Source organism: Poecilia reticulata, chromosome 16 (genome assembly GCF_904066995.2).
Source record: "Poecilia reticulata chromosome 16, P_reticulata-male-v2, whole genome shotgun sequence".
Lineage (NCBI taxonomy): Eukaryota > Metazoa > Chordata > Actinopteri > Cyprinodontiformes > Poeciliidae > Poecilia > Poecilia reticulata.
In genome coordinates this window covers 14,936,002-14,952,931 of record NC_088845.1, presented here as the reverse complement: position 1 = coordinate 14,952,931, position 16,930 = coordinate 14,936,002, and the positions used below count along the sequence as shown (strand labels likewise).

The 16,930-nt window shown below is 39.2% G+C and overlaps 2 protein-coding genes across 8 annotated transcripts in view; one reads left to right on the top strand and one right to left on the bottom strand.

Annotated features, from left to right (window-relative positions):
* The window catches only part of myh14 (myosin, heavy chain 14, non-muscle), a 37,716-nt gene extending 27,562 nt beyond the window's left edge, over nt 1–10,154 (top strand). For 6 of the 7 annotated variants that reach the window (XM_008431604.3, XM_008431601.3, XM_008431600.3 and 3 more), the window contains 13 exons: nt 20–172; nt 363–611; nt 740–853; nt 1,241–1,339; nt 1,428–1,640; nt 1,720–1,881; nt 1,965–2,093; nt 3,052–3,140; nt 3,222–3,345; nt 3,429–3,637; nt 4,930–5,038; nt 5,439–5,611; nt 7,052–10,154. In XM_008431604.3, coding sequence (XP_008429826.2) covers nt 20–172; nt 363–611; nt 740–853; nt 1,241–1,339; nt 1,428–1,640; nt 1,720–1,881; nt 1,965–2,093; nt 3,052–3,140; nt 3,222–3,345; nt 3,429–3,637; nt 4,930–5,038; nt 5,439–5,611; nt 7,052–7,241 — 2,013 coding nt within the window. In that variant the 3' untranslated portion in view covers nt 7,242–10,154. Of the gene's footprint in view, nt 1–19; nt 173–362; nt 612–739; nt 854–1,240; nt 1,340–1,427; nt 1,641–1,719; nt 1,882–1,964; nt 2,094–3,051; nt 3,141–3,221; nt 3,346–3,428; nt 3,638–4,929; nt 5,039–5,438; nt 5,612–5,814; nt 5,856–7,051 lie in introns of all 7 variants that reach the window. The other variant, XM_008431605.3, reaches the window with a different exon arrangement.
* Nucleotides 10,155–10,439: 285 nt separating this feature from the next.
* Nucleotides 10,440–16,743, bottom strand: c16h19orf85 (chromosome 16 C19orf85 homolog). Its single transcript, XM_008431608.2, has 4 exons — nt 16,626–16,743; nt 15,249–15,438; nt 13,089–14,103; nt 10,440–10,705 (listed from the first exon to the last, which is right to left on the bottom strand). Exons 2-3 carry the CDS (start codon nt 15,434–15,436, stop codon nt 13,122–13,124), a joined length of 1,170 nt encoding a protein of 389 aa, XP_008429830.2. The 5' UTR covers nt 15,437–15,438; nt 16,626–16,743; the 3' UTR covers nt 10,440–10,705; nt 13,089–13,121.
* Between the last annotated feature and the right edge of the window lie 187 nt (nt 16,744–16,930).

The following is a 16,930-nucleotide window of genomic DNA, read 5'->3' as shown; positions in this document are numbered from 1 at the left end:
TCTTTTCTTGTGTGTTCAGGAGCTGCTCCAAGATGAGACCCGCCAGAAGATGGCTCTGGCCTCCAGGGTGCGAGCTCTGGAGGAGGAGAAGAACGGACTGATGGAAAGACTGGAGGAAGAAGAAGAAAGAGCCAAAGAGTTGAGCCGTCAGATACAAACACACAGCCAACAGGTAAAACAGTCAAAACAGTGACTCAAAAAATGTCATTTTGTGTCAGAAAAATGCTGTAAAATTACTGGCATGCTTTGAAAAACAATAGAACAGATCTGATTTATTTAGAAAGGTCTTCATTTCTCTGATGAGGTTTGCTCTTTAGACTTTCTGTTACATTTGCTATCCTGATCTCTGTTTTGTTGTGCAGCTTGCAGAGCTCCGTAAGCAGTCTGAGGAGGTGAGCACCGCCGTGGAAGCTGGAGAGGAGACGCGCAGGAAGCTCCAGAGAGAGCTGGACAGCACCGTCCAAAAGGAGCGACAGAAGGAGGAGGAGAAGGAGCGAGTCGAGAGGCAGAGGGAGCGTCTGAGGGAAGAGCTGGAGGACATGACCATTGCCCTGCAGAGAGAGAGGCAGAACTGCACAGCCCTCGAAAAGAGGCAGAAGAAATTTGACCAGGTGAATGAAATGACACAGGCTTCAAAATGTAAACAAAGGTCATATTTATTTGACGTATTGCCACGTCGGTAACCATATTTATTTGACGTATTGCCACGTGGGTAACCTCGTTTCTATTCCCCTATCAGTGCCTGGCAGAGGAGAAAGGAGTGAGCGCTCGTCTTGCAGAAGAGAGGGACAGAGCAGAAGCAGACAGCCGGGAGAAGGAAACGAAATGTCTCTTCCTGTCTCGATCCCTGCAGGTGAACTAGTTCATAAAAACCACAAAGTTCTCTGTGCTTTTTTGATTTTAAGTGGCAAAACAAAACAAAATACGATCTAATTGTGAAGTAGAAGAGCAATAACACGTGGTTTCCCTTTTTTTTTCTTTTGAAAATATAAATCTGAAAACTTTGATGAGCATTTTAATTAAGCTCCCTTTAATAAAATCTAATGCAACAAGTTACCTTCAGGAGTCACAGTAAATAAAGTCAACATTTGTGTAAAATATTCTCAATATAAAGAACATTAGAGAGCAAACAGCATCATTAAGACAAAAAAACTACTTAAAACCACAAATACTTTTGCACAAAGCTGTATATTTGTAACGTTTGAGTCTATTGGTTGTTGCTGTGGTTTTCCACATGTAGGAGGTGCAGGACCAGCGAGACGAGCTGGAGAGAGCCAACAAGCAGCTCCGTCTGGAAATGGAGCAACTCGTTAACCAGCAGGATGACGTCGGCAAAAATGTAGGAACCCGCCTCCTGTTCACTTTGCTCAGGGTATCCATCAGTATTGCTCTCAGGGATTTACTGAGCTTTCTTTACCTGGCTGCAGGTTCACGAACTGGAGCGCAGCAAGAGGAGCTTGGAAACAGAAGTTCAGAACCTACGCACTCAGACGCAGGAGCTGGAGGAGGAGCTGAGCGAGGCGGAGAACTTGAGGCTGAGGCTGGAGGTCAACCTGCAGGCACTCAAGGCTCAGTTTGAAAGAGAGATAAGCAACAACGAGGAGAAGGGAGAGGAGAAGAGGAGAGCACTCAGCAAGCAGGTACGGAGGAGGAGCGAGGAGAGCACTGGCACGGCTTTTTATCCCTGTTTTAATTTCTTCTAACTTTTTCTGAAACCAGGTGAAAGAGCTGGAGATCCACTTGGAAGAGGAGCGAACTCAGCGCTCGCAGGCCGTAGCGACCAAGAAGCAGCTTGAGGCGGAGCTGCAAGAAGCCGAGGCGCAACTAGAGGCAGCCAGCCGCGGCAAAGAGGATTCTGTCAAGCAGCTCCGCAGGCTGCAGGTGGAAATCCATCCATACGCCAATCGAAACCTCTGTACACGTCGACATACGGGAGTTTAAATTGCCATTTTTGTTCAACTCAGGGGCAAATGAAGGAGATTCTTCGCGAGCTAGATGAGACCAAGTTATCCAAAGATGAAGTGGTTGCACAGTCGAAAGATGCCGAGAAGAAAATGCAAACACTGGAAGCAGAAGTGCTGCATCTCACAGAGGTACGTTGATTTGTTTCAGAGTATACAATATGGACGTCACAGACGATCCTTTAGCTTTTTAAAGAGCTTTGAGACTTTGAATCGAAACAAAACAAAAAAAATCTGTGAGAGAACTTCAGGAAGCCTTTAGGAAACAAATAAGCAACACAAGTTCAAAAGGTTTCACAAACATCTGGCTGCCTGCAAGCAAAACGAGGCATGACTCTAAATTTATGCAGAATGCTAAATCTTGAAGTCTGTATTCTCTGTTTTAGGGTTCATATGTTCACTTGGAATACTTGAAAATGTAAAAATTTCGATCAGGCATTTTCAAGATTTGGAAAATACTTGACTTGTGTGTAAAGTCTTTGAAAGTGCCTAATATTCAAACTGCAGCGTTTTGTAATAAAGAGCAATCAAACCTTTGACTGAAAAGCCTAAATTTGGAAACCATTAGGTACAGTTGAAACCAGATATTTTCATACAGCTATTAAAAAGACAGACACATTTTTCCTCAATGTCTGAAGTTAAATCAGATTTTTTTTTTTAGTTTTAGGTCAGTTAGAATTACTAAAATAATTTAGAATTACTAAATGCTAGAAAACTTAGCAAAGACATTTGTTTTTTGATACTTTCTTCGATTCATTTGAACAGGAAGGTTATTTGCCTTAACGCGATTTGTTTGGATTCTTTCAGTGTAATGAATATTTATTATTCCTAATGGATCAATGGCTTATTGATCTGCATAGTTGAAGTAAAGGTTCACTTATATTTCATACAATAAGCAATATTATTGAAAGCGAGGGATTTGTTTTTGTTGAATACTAACACACGATGTTATTAACAGTAATAAACGATAAAATATTGTTTCTATCTCCAAAAGTTTTAAATCTTACCTTGAAAAGCGCTTTTATTTCACTGTGGGGAAACATAAGTCCTGATGTTTGGATTTCCTGTTTGCATCCTGGTGTTTGTGCAGGAGCTGGCTGTATCGGACAGACAGAGGAGGCAGGCGCAACAGGAGAGAGATGAGATGTCAGAGGAGATGGTCTCCAGCAGCTCTGGAAAGTTAGTAGTTCTCATTTTTTACATCCTATCCATTCAGTTCTGCCTTTTTCTTGGTTCTCCTGAGATTTCCTGTTCTTCCAGGAACGTTCTGTTTGACGAAAAGAGGAGGCTAGAGGTTCGAGTCACCCAGCTGGAGGAGGATCTGGAGGAGGAGCAGGCCAACTCTGAACTGCTGGTGGAAAGGCAAAGGAAGACCGCTCTGCAGGTGCGATGAACGAACTCGGATTCATGAATCTCTCTAGCAGCGTCTTTAAATTTGCCCTAATTGCCGCTCCGCTCCGGCTGCAGGTGGAGACGCTGACTGTGCAGCTGCAGGGGGAGAGGACTCTGGCCCAGAAGGCCGAGTCGTCCCGAGAGCAGCTGGAGAAGCACAACAAGGACCTGAAGGGCCGACTGGAGGAGCTGGAGGGAGCAGTGAGGGGCAAACACAAGCTCAGCGTCGCCGCCCTGGAGGCTAAGATTGAGACCATGGAGGAGCAGCTGGAGCAAGAGAGACAGTGAGGAAAACAAATACATATTTTACAGGAGTAAATGTGTGTTTAATGCAGTTAAACACACATTTAACTGGAGTAATGGATTAAACTGGGTAAATAAAAAAAGGGAAACACATTTTAATGTTGTTACTTTAAATAACTTTTGAAATGTATACCTGAAAACAGAGGGGGAAATTATCCCATGTTAGAATATATTTATATAAAATCACAAATGGAATAATTACTGGTATGAAATTGTTTAAGATAATAGTTCCTTAATATTGATTTTAAAAAGTACTAGTTCACTTAGCAAAACATTTTTCTCATGTTTTAAGTAAAAAAATCTGCAAGTTGAACTTAAAGGAATTACTGACTTAAACAAGCTCCTTTATCTAACTGAAATGTTACTTGTAAGTTAGTTTTGTCATATTTCAAGTGTACTCGGATATTTATACTAGAAATTAGAGAAAAAAACGTAATAATTCCACAGATAATTTTTTAAAGAGGACCTCTTTTACAAAACTCACATTTTAAAAATTGTCATGCTTCCATTTTGGTATCAGCTGCCTCTAAAAACAGACCAAGTAGTAAAAAAAAAAAAAAAACACCCAGTCTTTTTTGATGATAAGTCCATGTTTTTTGTTTATGTCTGAAAAATTAGCTGCTTCCAAAACGTCACAAATCAGCATGCGCTGCCCCTTATGTAACCCGTTACTTAGCAACCAAAGCTGAGCTCCTGCAGCTGGTTTTACTGCTGTATGTGCTGCACAATGGCTGCTGGAAAAAAAAACAAGTGTTTTGCTGCCGACTTACCATCCAGAAACCACTTGCTTTATTCTTGTTGGCTGTGCAGGAGGCTCTACTTCTGCTTTTCAAAGAAGCAGAAGTCTGTTTGCAGCCATTTTGAGGTAGGAGTGTAACCGTTGAGTTGGGGGACGGGGCCAGCAGTAGCTTATTTGAGTTTAAAGTTACAAAAAACATCTCATTCTAAAAGAACTGACCAGAAATCTCATGATCAAAGTTTGTTTTTTTTAAAGCCCAGAGACCTATGCTAACATAGATAATAGGTTAATAGATCACATTTAAAAAAAATAATTCCAAACAATATTTTTCCCCAAAATGCAATAAAGGGTGAATTTAACTTTTCTTAGCTAGACTTTTACATTTTCTGTCAATGACAACATAATCTAATAATAACATGCACCAAATCAGCAACTTTCAGGTTTAGTCCAGCTTCAGGAGGCAGGATTTTATCACGACAGTCATAGATCATCTTAGATTAATTAAATCAATCACAACATTTCCAAATCCCACAGGGAGAGAGCCATTGCCAACAAACTGACGCGGAAGACGGAGAAGAAGCTGAAGGAGGCGATGATGCAAGCAGAAGACGAGAGGAGACATGCAGACCAGTACAGAGAGCAGGTGAGCAGTCAGAGAGACGCAGAGCTTCACATGATGACTTCCTCTGGCTTACTGAGGTCATCTCAGCACACCGATGAACAAAGAGAGAAAAATCCTCCCCAAATAGAAACGACTTATCCGTCTCAGTCCAAGCTAATCCTAATGCTGTCCTGGCATCTGTTTGGTCTCTGTGGAGTGAGACTTCTGTCCTCCCACTGGAAGCTAAATCCTCACCCACAGCAGAAACATGCACTCTCCTCCCAAAACATCACCAAGCAGTAATCCACCAGGTTTAATCAGATTTCTGATCCCAATCAGTCCTGTCCTTCCCAGACTAATCTCCTGCTTCTGGGTGGGGGTGGGATAAAAAATTTCTCATCTCATTGTCACCTCAACCTCTGAACCTGACCTTCTGCTGCAGCTGGATAAGTCGATGGTTCGCCTGAAGCAGCTGAAGCGGCAGCTGGAGGAGGTGGAGGAGGAAAACTCCCGCTCCAACGCTCAGAAGAGGAAGCTGCAGAGGGAGCTGGAGGAGCTCACCGACAGCAGCCAGACGATGACGCGGGAGATCTCCTCGCTCCGCACCCAGCTCAGGTGAGCAGCGTCATCCATCTTCTGTTTTCACCTAACCTGATCATCGTTTTTTTTTTTTGTGTGTGTTGTTGTTGTTTTGTTTTTTCTTTCTTTAACACCCTGTTAACTCCATATGATTTGTTTTGCTTTACTCTTTTGTTGCATCCATTTGCGTCCACCTAACACTGACACATTACCCCATCTGTCTGCGTCCCAACGCTCAGCGTCCCCGACTGGAGAGCAGAGAACTAGGTCAATGTGTGTGGTACGTTTTGAGAATCTGTGTGTTTGTCTCTGTGCTGTCATCTGAAGGCCTCGAAGGGGCAGCGTGTTGGATTTAGTCCGGTTCATGTCTTCAGAAGGACAAAGACGACTTGAAATCCAACACACTGCTTCGCCCATGTCTGCCTCATCGACTGTTTGTTTGCAGCGCATTGCAAAAGTATTCGTGCCAGTTGAATCTGTCTTTCAAAGATTTTCCTTGAACTTTGGCTGATTTCTTCTAATTAATCTTCAGTGTGTGCTTAAAAGTAAAATTAAGAAACGAGAGACAGAAGAAGAAAAGTCAGACTTAGAAAAATATTTATACATTAATTATTCTGACAATTAACTGGATACAAGAAATTGGCACCTTTACAGATTTCTCATGTAACCATTTAAGTTTATTTTAAACAAATAATTCAATTATTTTTCTTAAATAATAAGCATCATTGCACCTAAAGTTCAACAACATCACATTCCTTTAGTGAACGTTTCATTATTTGTAGCAAAGAATGAATCTGCAACTAAAAAAACTGTTAGCATCAACAATTTATCCCTTTCTGCTTGACTTATCAATACTGTGTATCTGTTGAATATTTAGATTAACTGATTAATTATTGGATAACAAATGTTGATTATAAGGAGATTTTTTCTTTTTACCAAATTTGAATCAGGTGAAGCTAAAACTAGGAGGAGACCTGGGTAGAAGATATCCACAAAAGTTTTTTATCTTAAAATAAAATATAGACATTTTGTGCATTTTGGCTTAATTTCTGCTCTGAGTTGGTTGTTCTTTCAGCAAATTATCTTTTCTTGAATTCATATAGTCAAGTTAACAATTATTCAGTCACTAAATTAGCTGACGATTATTTAAGTAATTGATTCACATGATTAATCCAACTAATCATTTCAGACCTAATTTAAAGTCGTTCTCTGTCTAGTTGTCCTGTATGTTTGTAGCTCTTACCTAAAATTTATTGCGTTTTTTATGGATTACTTCATAGCTCAGGCCAACACTTTAACAAATAATAAAAGAAAAACACACACAAAAATAAAAAAAACAGCCAAAGTCCAAAGAAAAATAATTACTAGTTCAGAAAGGCCTTCTTCACAGTGCAACAAATTGTCTGATAATTATTTTGTTATTATTTCAGCTGGCTAAATGCAGGGCTTGTTGTGAGCGTCTCCCTTGTCTTCCAGGCGTGCTCCTCTGCCGCTGTCGATGCGAGGGCGCAGAGCGCTGGTGGACGACCTCTCGCTGGAGAACTCCGACTCGGAGGAGCTCCCCGCCTCCCCCACCCCGACCCCCGGACTCCCACAGAGCCTGACCCCGTCCTCGGAGCAAAGCCTGGACCCGCCTCCACCGTACAGCGTCAACAACGCGGAGTGACGCTCGCAGTGACTCAGACGCAGCCTCGAACACTCAGGGGTGGAGGAGCGACACGCACATAACAGCTCTAGTTTTAAATCAAAGTCATACAGGATGGGTGTAAGTGGTGCTACAACTATGTGCCGATGCTTCTTCTTTCTCAGCTAGTTCAGTAAAAATAGATTTTTTTTGTTTTTTTTTATGTAAGATAACACAGACGAGCAATTTCTAACCATGAAACTGAAAAACTCCTGGTTTTAAATGAAAAATAAGTTATTATCTGCTAATTTCATGACAGTTTCAGGACACAGAGAGCAGACTTAATAAGTTCACGTCTTTTCCAGAAGTAGATGTTTCCAAGCCATGTGGGGTTTGACTGTATGGATCTGACTTGAAGTTCTGCTCAGGCTGAAAACGACAATCTAGCACGACACAAAATAGCCAATAAGAACAAGATAAACCACATTTAAATTATAACAAGAGCAATATTTGTCTAAATAACCTGTAAGATGGTGGGATGCATCAGTTCTCCTGCCATCAGGCATGACTCTGTGATTCTTCTTAGATTAGAAAGTGTTTGTTGTTGGATGTGGCGGAGGGTCGGGGTAGTTTCTTTAACTTAAGTCTTAACATATTGCTTCTATAATTTAAATCCAACATGAATTTATGCTGCTTGGGGCTCAGTCTTGTGTGAGTCTGGTTATTTCTGCGCCTGCAGGACGTGCATGGGAGATTTATCACTGCTGTTGAAAGAGAAAAAAAAATATATGAAAAAAAAAGAGCCAGAAACACCCTGTGGAGAATCCTGCTATTTCATCTTTTTATTTATCCGAAGCGGCGCATCAGCTTTCTTATCTTGCGCTGATACAGACACTGCTTTTTTTTTTTTTTTTTTTTGTACGTCTGACTTGACTGCACTGATGATGAGCTGTGTAAACAAAGCTTTTATGTTTAACCAAACGGCGGGCGTACGGATGAGAAAAGGGACTTAAATTTGTAGTAAACATAGAGTAGCAGTAGAACGAAGCAGAGGGAGGGCGGGGCGGGGCGGGTTGGGTCGACCGTAGACTTTTCATATGCTTGTAGTGTTAGGTTTAAAGAAAACGACGACGGTGGCACTGACAGATGAATTTTTATTAAGCTGTTTTTTTACTTTATCTACTGAGATCAAGATTATCTGTGTGGGTCAAACCGAACACACTCTGCTGTGAAACCGGGTTTGAAACACGCGTCTCTTCAGATTGTTTCCATGTATTTGTTTTTACTAAATGAGGGTTTTTTTGCACTTGTTTGCCTGATAGGAACCAGTTCCGCCTGTAAAAGCTAGATGGCATATTCCCCTTTAAGCATATTTACATTTTCATGGTAAATAACGAGATCTGGGTCAATTCGCCTCCTCATTTTGCTCCTTATCTGTTGATGTTAAATACCTTTCTACAGTTTGCTGCCTTACAGATTTCTGCTTATTTTTGCTTTTTGTCACACTTTAAGTATTGCAGACCAACAAATTAACTTGCTGCTAAATGAAAAAGCATTTTACAAACTATTCAAGTTATTAACTACATGAAAAAGAAATAACCAACCTTTAGAGTGGATTACAGTATCATTGTCTGCAATATCGCCATCGCAACAAAATGCTTGGATGCAATATTTATATTTCACACATCATATAGATCATATATTTGAGCAGCTGGATGGAATTAAACTCCTATAAAAACTTCATAAAGAGGTGCAGGATCATCACAGTTGTATTGTCATTAAATATTCTCATGAAGTTTTGCAGCTATTTCCCAGTTGTTGAGTCACATGCAAGTGTGAAGACAAAGAGTTTTTCCACTGGAAAGTCAAGATATCACTTAAAAATAACCATAGCACAATAACACAAAGTGTGCTAAAAGATGCCAAAAAGCATCTGAACTTAACCATCAGTTTATTTATCTCAGTAGTTGTGTATTTTGATGAATTATGTGGAGAAAAAAAAATAATAAAAACGTTTAACTGTTACATTTGATTGAAAAAGTGTTTCCTTTGGATTTGATACCGATTTCTCGATCCAAACATGGGAAAGCATGTGGAATGGTGAAGGGGCAAATTGACCGCAGCATAACATAAAAACATAAATCCAATTAACTCAGCTGTAAATCAATATCTAGAAAAAGAAGCGGAGGCTGAAATTTGCCATTTAAAACTCGATATCCACTAAATCTGAACTGAAAAGCAAAAACCTGGAGACTTACTTCCAGGTTGTGAATCAAAGACTCCTCCTAATTATTAGAACAATAAAATAAAGTATTTATTTCCTGCTTAACTCAACTGGAACCAATGAAAACTAAAGATTGTGTTGCTTTGAATGTTTATTCTTTGTCAGTTTTAATGAAAAATGTTTACCACTGAGAAATCTCAAGGCCTCTGCAGTAGTTTTTTTTTCCTTCTGTTTACATTAATTCAGCAGCTGCATGTGCATCCATGTTCCCCCCCGTTTCACAGCAACAGGTGAAGTGGAAACAAAAATGTCACAGCAACTTTCATTTCTCTTTTCTAAAAGTGTAGGTCTTTACTTTAGCAATATGCAAGCTGTTGTTTTTGTGTAAAAGTTGCACTTTACACACCACCAGTTGGGATACAAAAATCAGGCATGAAGCCAAACGAGCTGAGATCACGTGTCGCAGTGATGCAATCTGTCTGAAAGCGGCGACTTTGATCAAACAGGTTCAAGACGCTAAAATGAGACGAGACGAGTCCTGGTCACTTGTAGCAAGAAATGAGGCCGGAGCTCTTCTGAGGTGTTTTTGATTTTTTTATTTTTTTTTTCCTGAGTGTTTGTTTATGGCTACTGTGGAACTTGAAGCATTTTGGAGATATGTTTTTATTGTTTTAGCCTTTTTTTTGTTAATGATATTGTAATTATTAAACATCTGACTGGGGTTAACTTTATTATATGTGATTGTTTTTTATCTTTGTGTGTGTGTGCGTGTGTGAACATGCAAACTCCTGGGAGAAAGAGGGATTCGAACCCAGGGCTTTCCTGTTGCCACTCTGCAAACAGGAAATCAATTAGAACCTGCCTTACAGCATGAAGTAGGGTAAAAGTTTCAATATAAAGAAATATAGAAACGGGTAAGAAGCAAATGTAATCAGTCTGGAATTTGTTCCAAAAATGATTTTAAGGCTTTAGGACCAGAGTTATAAACATTACCCACAAGAGAAAACCTTCCCAGAAGTGGCTGACCAACCAAAATTACTCCAAAAGCACATTAAAGATTTTTTATCCAGGAATTCACTAAAGTACCCAGAACAATATCTAAAGCCCTGCAGGTTTGTTTTACATCACCAAGCATTAGTTTTCATGATTTAACAATGTGAAAGAGTCTGCTTACCTAATAAAGCACACGTTTATCATCCATCTGGTGAATTATCTGTTTAGGAAAATGTCCTGCTGACAATCAAACATGGTGGTGAGGCGCCATGCTCTGCAGGACAACTTCCTGTAATTAATGGAAACATTAATTTGTCTCTGGAAAATGTTTTGGCGTCAGTTTTTTTATCTTAAGCTGAAGCGCATACAGCAGGAAAGTTATCTGATGCTCACCAGTAATTCCTCTCTGAACAGCTAAAATAAGCTGCTTTGAAGTGGCCTAGTCAAAGTCTGGAGTTATTGTGGCATCCCCTTGAAAGGAGGTTGTTAGTTCAGTTGTTGCTGCCAAGGTAGACGCAACCATATATTATTAGGTTTATTGGGGGGGGGGGAATCACATTGGGTCTAATTGGTTTGGATTTCACTTTTCTCTTAATGGTCATAATTTAAAAAAATTATAATTTATTACTTTTCAGTTTTTTTCTAAAACTTTTACTGTAAATCTAAAATAAGTTTTAAATCTGCATCTTTTTGTTGATATTTCTATTACATTTGACATTAAGACAGTGATGTGAGCCTGATTTTATTAGTAATGTGCTGACATTTTGTTTATTAATGCAAACAATACAAATATCAACTAATTAAGAGTCGTTTCTGCTTAGTTTTACAGCCACACCTTTAAGAAATGTCCGACCTAGAATAAATAATACATTTAGAGTTTGTGGAAAAGTAGAAACAAATCTCCTGCATTTTTTTCCATTCAATTTACTTTTTGTTGTCAAGAACTAAAGGTCCAAAGCATGCAGAGACAGAACAATGTAACATAAGACACCGAGTAAACTATTAAATTATACATCCTTCAAAACAATGAAACGTTTGTTTAACTTAACCTCAATATACTCACAGAAAACTAAAGTTCTGCTGCAAATGCATGAATAATAAGCCTAGAACTGGTACAAAACCATTCATGGCATTTCTTAGTGAAATAAAAAAAAAAAAAAAAAAAAAGAGCAAAAAATTCTGAAAAGTGTGGCGTGCACTTATAAGCAGCTCAGAGCCACACTTGAAAAATTTAGATCAAAGCATATTCACGTGTTTGCATGGTCTAGTCAAAGTTCAGGACCAAAGCTAATTGAGAACACTGAAAATGTGAGGCATGTTCACATTTTCTTTCCATCTAAACTACCTGAGCTGGAGCCATTTTTTCCAAAGAAAATTGTTTATGTTGCACACAATGCATCACATAATGCCTCATAAAAACACATTTGTAGTTCTACTATGACAAAATGAATACTGTGAATACTTCTGCAAAGCTCTTCTTGTCCTGCTGATTAAGAAAAAAATGAATAAAAACATCTCAACTTATCCATGTAATCCAGGTCTTATGGTCTACAAAATATTATTTAGTTATAAAGCAACTTAAAGGTGACCATTTATGCTTCCTTAACAGGCTACGGCTACAAAACATGTCAACATATTTTTGCACAGAGTTATTTTTAGATAATGAGATTTTACTCTGGTTCCTTTCAGACAGAGCTGCTTTAGGGCGTCTTGTCACTTTAAATCCAAACAGGTGCTTCTGAGCATGCAGTGATAAAACCAGCTGAGCTTTTCAGTGAGCTCAGCTGCACTGAAAAAAAAAAAAAATGGAACTCAACTTAAAGAAAATTTGTTAATATATTACATGTGGCCCTTTAAACTCCTAATTACATCAATTACTCCCTCAAGTTTTTCACAAACCTGTAAAATGAACACAAAATCAACACATCCCCACATTCTTTTCACATTTTTACTGCAAAGTTCCCTCAAAATTGGCCAAAAACATTGGGTTTAAGTGACTGCCGTCCCAGTTGACATCAAATCATAGTCCGTGAAAGTCACGCTTAACATCATATATTAGCGCAAATAATGTATGAAAATTTGTAAAAAAATTCCTTACAAATTTTCTAAACTGGCATCACAAAATAAGTGATTTTGATTGCTAAAAAAAACCACAATCACAAAAATCCTGAATGCACTGATCGGTGTGAAAAGACTTTCAATATTATTTAATTTTAAGAAATACTTAATGAATGCTGAAGCAAACACCAATTTATTGATATTTTAACAATTTAATGGGTTTTATCAATATATTCTGGCACAACCGGCCCTTTAGGAACATTCAGATTTTTGATATGGCCCAAAGTGAAAATGGGAAACCTCTGATTCATAAGTATGTCAACCTTAATGTACTTACTTTTCATTATAATACAACTTCATATATTTACTCGGAAAAACTTAATTTGATTACTTGTAACAAATTTAAAAAAATTAAGTTGGACTACCGGAGTTTTTTCCAGTGTGCAGTTGCTAGGTAACGGTGACTCAAGAGGCTTTTGAAACGGCTCATTTTCCAGACACTAAAAAAACGTAACTTTTTCCTGAAAACTGTTTGGGTCGTTTTCTTTTAAGCTTTTTGTAGAATCAGTAAAAAGTTTAAAAACATGCAGAAATGTTCACGTTTAAATATGAACCTCAGCGTAATGAAGCTCCGTAAACGTGTGGCTTCAGCAGTAAGGGAGTTGCCCGTCCTTCAGGATGTCAGGAAACGGCCAGTCGTCCTCGTGAGGAGGCGTCGGTACGGGACGACGCTCCTGCTGAGGGGGCGGAACGGGGAAAGATTGAGCCACGCCTTCAAACGGTGCGACGTTCAGGTCGTTTCCCAGCATGCAGCAGCTCCCCTGCTGCTCAGTGACGCTGAAGATGGAGGCACTCGCTTTGTATTCACTTTGTCTCGGCTGACGGGAGTTTCCTGGGTTACGCTGGACGTAATCTGCGGTCCCTCCTCGATCTTCTTCGCAGCTGTAGCCAAAGCTGCGTTCGGGCTCCATGTTCTCCTCCAACCCGGTGAAGTTATCAGACAGAATCATGTCTTCCACCCGGCGCGGACAGATGGTTTCAAAGTAGGACTCTACGTCCACGTGACCCACTGGGTCCGTGAAGAGCTCGGTTATGTCCCGGATGGATTCTTGTTCTGTGTTGGTTGAGAGGTCCGTCAGCATCTGAGCTGAGAAATCACAAGAGTCGAGAGACAGCGGAGAGAGCTCTGGGGAGAAAGGAGGAGAATCGTCCTCGTTTTGGGCGAGAACAATAACATTTGGGTGTTGGTTGTTTTCATTGCGGTAGCCAATTGGATTCATATGGTTTTGGTGACAGGGATATTCAGACTGAAGGAGGTCTGCCTCCAGAAAAACCTCTGAGAACTCAACAGCTTTGTTTCTTCTTTTTTCATTGGTTTGTCTCATCTTGTTTTGGTTGTTGGTGGATTTTCTTTGTTTATCGTCCAGCTCCTTTGGTTCCCCGGCAACAGAAGCGTCGCTCCTCGACTTTGAGATGCCCTTTGCATCTGTTTGACCTCCGCTCTGATCAGGACCCTGCAGAGCCTCGCTCTGGGACGTGGAGCCCTGCGGCTCCAGAGGCTCCTGTGTGTCCTTAACATAAAGGGCTGACGCCAGACGATGGTTCGCTGCTTCTATATCTGCAAATTTCCTGTTGAGAGATAAATAACCATCAGAGAACAAAATCATTTTCTTTTTACGGTGCAGATCTTAAAGGGGCAATATTAAGTAAATATTTTTTAGCTTTACGTCCTGTTGTAATATTATATCCTCATCAAGGAGTGTTGCTTTGATTCTTTCATGCATGTTTGAGAAAAACTTTGAATCTCCATGGTAACCATTCAGCTGTGCAAAACGCCTGGTTGGACCTAGCTCCGCCTTCAAGACGTAGCTCCTCCTTCTGGAGCTGCAGTTTAGAAGTTTCCAAGCTTGAGCCTCACAGAGCATTCCTTCCCTTCCAACTTGCCCACTCAGCTCCTTCAGACTAGCCACCAGCAATTAGCAAACATCAGCTGAGCTCATTGTAGCAGCTACTTAACGCTGGTAAAAATGTTGTTAATAGAGGAACATTGTTATTATGACGACATCTCAGAAAGAGCAGAAGTTTTTAAAGAGACAGAGGCCGAATTTCAAGGCGTTAAACTACAAAGTCAGATTTCCTTTAATCATACTAGACATACACAGCATTTTATTAGCAAATGAAGGTAACAGTTGCTATGGAAACACATAACACTGCCTCTTTAAAAAGCAGATCAGCCTCCATCACCTCCACCCTGTTTGTTTTTTTTGTTTTGTTATATCAGTGTAAATGTGTTTTATTTTAGGTTTTGTCTAATTACTTTAGATTGTTCTGGATCCTGAGCTGATTTTGTCTTGTAGGTTAGTAATTGTAAAATCCAAAATAAAGTATTTATAAAGTAAAAGCAGATCAGAACCTCTGCTTTGATTGCTTACGTATCTTTGAGTTAAAATTTTGCAGCAACCTCTTGTAATATTAGCTTGGCACAGGAATCTGCGACATTTACAATCCAAAGAGAACCGCCATTTAATTTCTATTTTGAGGTTTTAAAAACAAAGAAAAACAAAACTTTTGCTAAATGAGCATGGACACCTAACATCTCCAGGATGTTAATATTTGTGGACAACCGTCTAAAATAAAGCATAAAGTTACCAACCTAATAAAAACAGATCTGTACTTTTAGTGTCATTATTTAGTGGAAATCTAACGAAATTGTTCGCTGAAAAGATGCTAAAATCGAAACTGAATTTGTTCGTTTATTTATTGCACTGACGTACCTCTGGATCATGTTGTGCAGGAAGCGGCGGTGGTTGACCTGCCGCTTGGACGGACGGCTCTTCCGGGGCTTTTGAAGAGTCCGCATCATGTGACCTGCTGCTGAAGTCACAAAGGTGAAGAGGTCACGGCCCCACGGGACACCTCGCTCCAGACCGGGCTCCAGACTAGCAGAGAAGGACGGCCGCATGGCTGCAGAAAGCAAATAGTTTTGGATTTTGTTCTTTTCATTAAAATGTACTAAGTGGCTTTATTTACCTACATCAACAAAAACAGTTTTCTCTGCAAAATAAAGTCATGAGTTTTCTGAAGTTTAACTAAAAGCTTGAAGAGCGTCAAACATTTTCTCCCAACATCATTCTGATCATAAAAAAGTATTCAAACATTGACAACCAAATAACTCTCAGAAGCAGCGTTTCTCTTTTCAGGGAGCAAAAAGCTCCTCATGTACGACACAGATACATATTTAAATAAAACATGTTGTACTTCAGATATTCATGAACATGAATTCTTTAAAATGCCAAAGAATTTTTATTTGTACCTTAAATAATGTGGTTAATGTTTTCCTATTTCTGCTCTCTTGTGTCTTATTTTTTAATTGCACTGTCCACAATTAAAGTTTGTGTAAAAATGACAGAAATTTCCTGGTGTCAAAATTATATGTACAAAATTACCAGAACAAAAACAATCTAATTTCACTCAAAAACATTCCTGCCTTTCTCTGTTCCTGTGATACAACTTCCTTTTTATACATTAAAAATAGATGAGAGGACTGATATTTATAATTTACTGGTTTGTTCATTGCCATCTTAATTCCTATGTAACAAATGCTAAAATAAGAATATTTAATGTTAATTAGTAGATAATGTCAATTTAAGCACAGTTTTGAGAAATGAGATTAGAAGAGGCAGAACATAAAAAAATTAATGGTTTATAATGTCAAATATTTTGACAGTTTTTCCAATAATAAATCACTTTAAAGGGTCATTAGATAGAAATAGATATATGCTGCTTTTATTTATGTTTTTATGTAAAATTTACATTTAATGCCCACAACTGAATAACAGAACAAAATCAGTTTTATACATATATTATATTTTTAGTTTGGAAATATTCTTATGATTTTTTTAAATTGTCCACAAACATCATTATGCCATAAAAGAAACCATATCCATCATTTTATTGCAAAAGTTACTGTTTCTTATTTTACTTCCAAATTAATCAGATATTAATCAAAAATATGTTGCTGTTTATCAGCAACATAAAACTGCTTTTCATGTTGTTGGGCTGAAGGCAAAAATGAAACTTTTATTGTAAAGATTGCAGATTCCTGTCCCAACTTATGTCTTATAATTATAATAGCAATAAATGTCTCTTACCGTTCAGCCTGAATGTTGCCGCATGTGTTAGAAAGTCTCTGCAAGTGCAAGCTGCACTGAAGGAAGACGAGGTGCAGCTCTCCAGAGATGTGTGTGTGTGTGTGTGTGTGTGTGTGTGTGTGTGAGAGAGAGAGAGAGAGAGAGAGAGAGAGAGAGAGAGAGAGAGAGAGAGAGAGAGAGAGAGAGAGAGAGAGAGAGCAGTTATTGTAGCTTCAGATTAAGTCAAGAGTCAGTCATCAGCGCTGATTGCAGACACGCACACCCCCTTTGCTCCGCCTGGTTTCCACCTTCACAAATTGACGGAG

Coding starts and splice junctions, on each gene's coding strand:
- c16h19orf85 (XM_008431608.2), bottom strand. CDS start 15,436: ATGCGGCCGTCCTTCTCTGCTAGTCTGGAGCCCGGTCTGGAGCGAGGT. Junction 14,104..15,248: donor CTGCACAACATGATCCAGAG/GTACGTCAGTGC, acceptor ATCTCTCAACAG/GAAATTTGCAGATATAGAAG.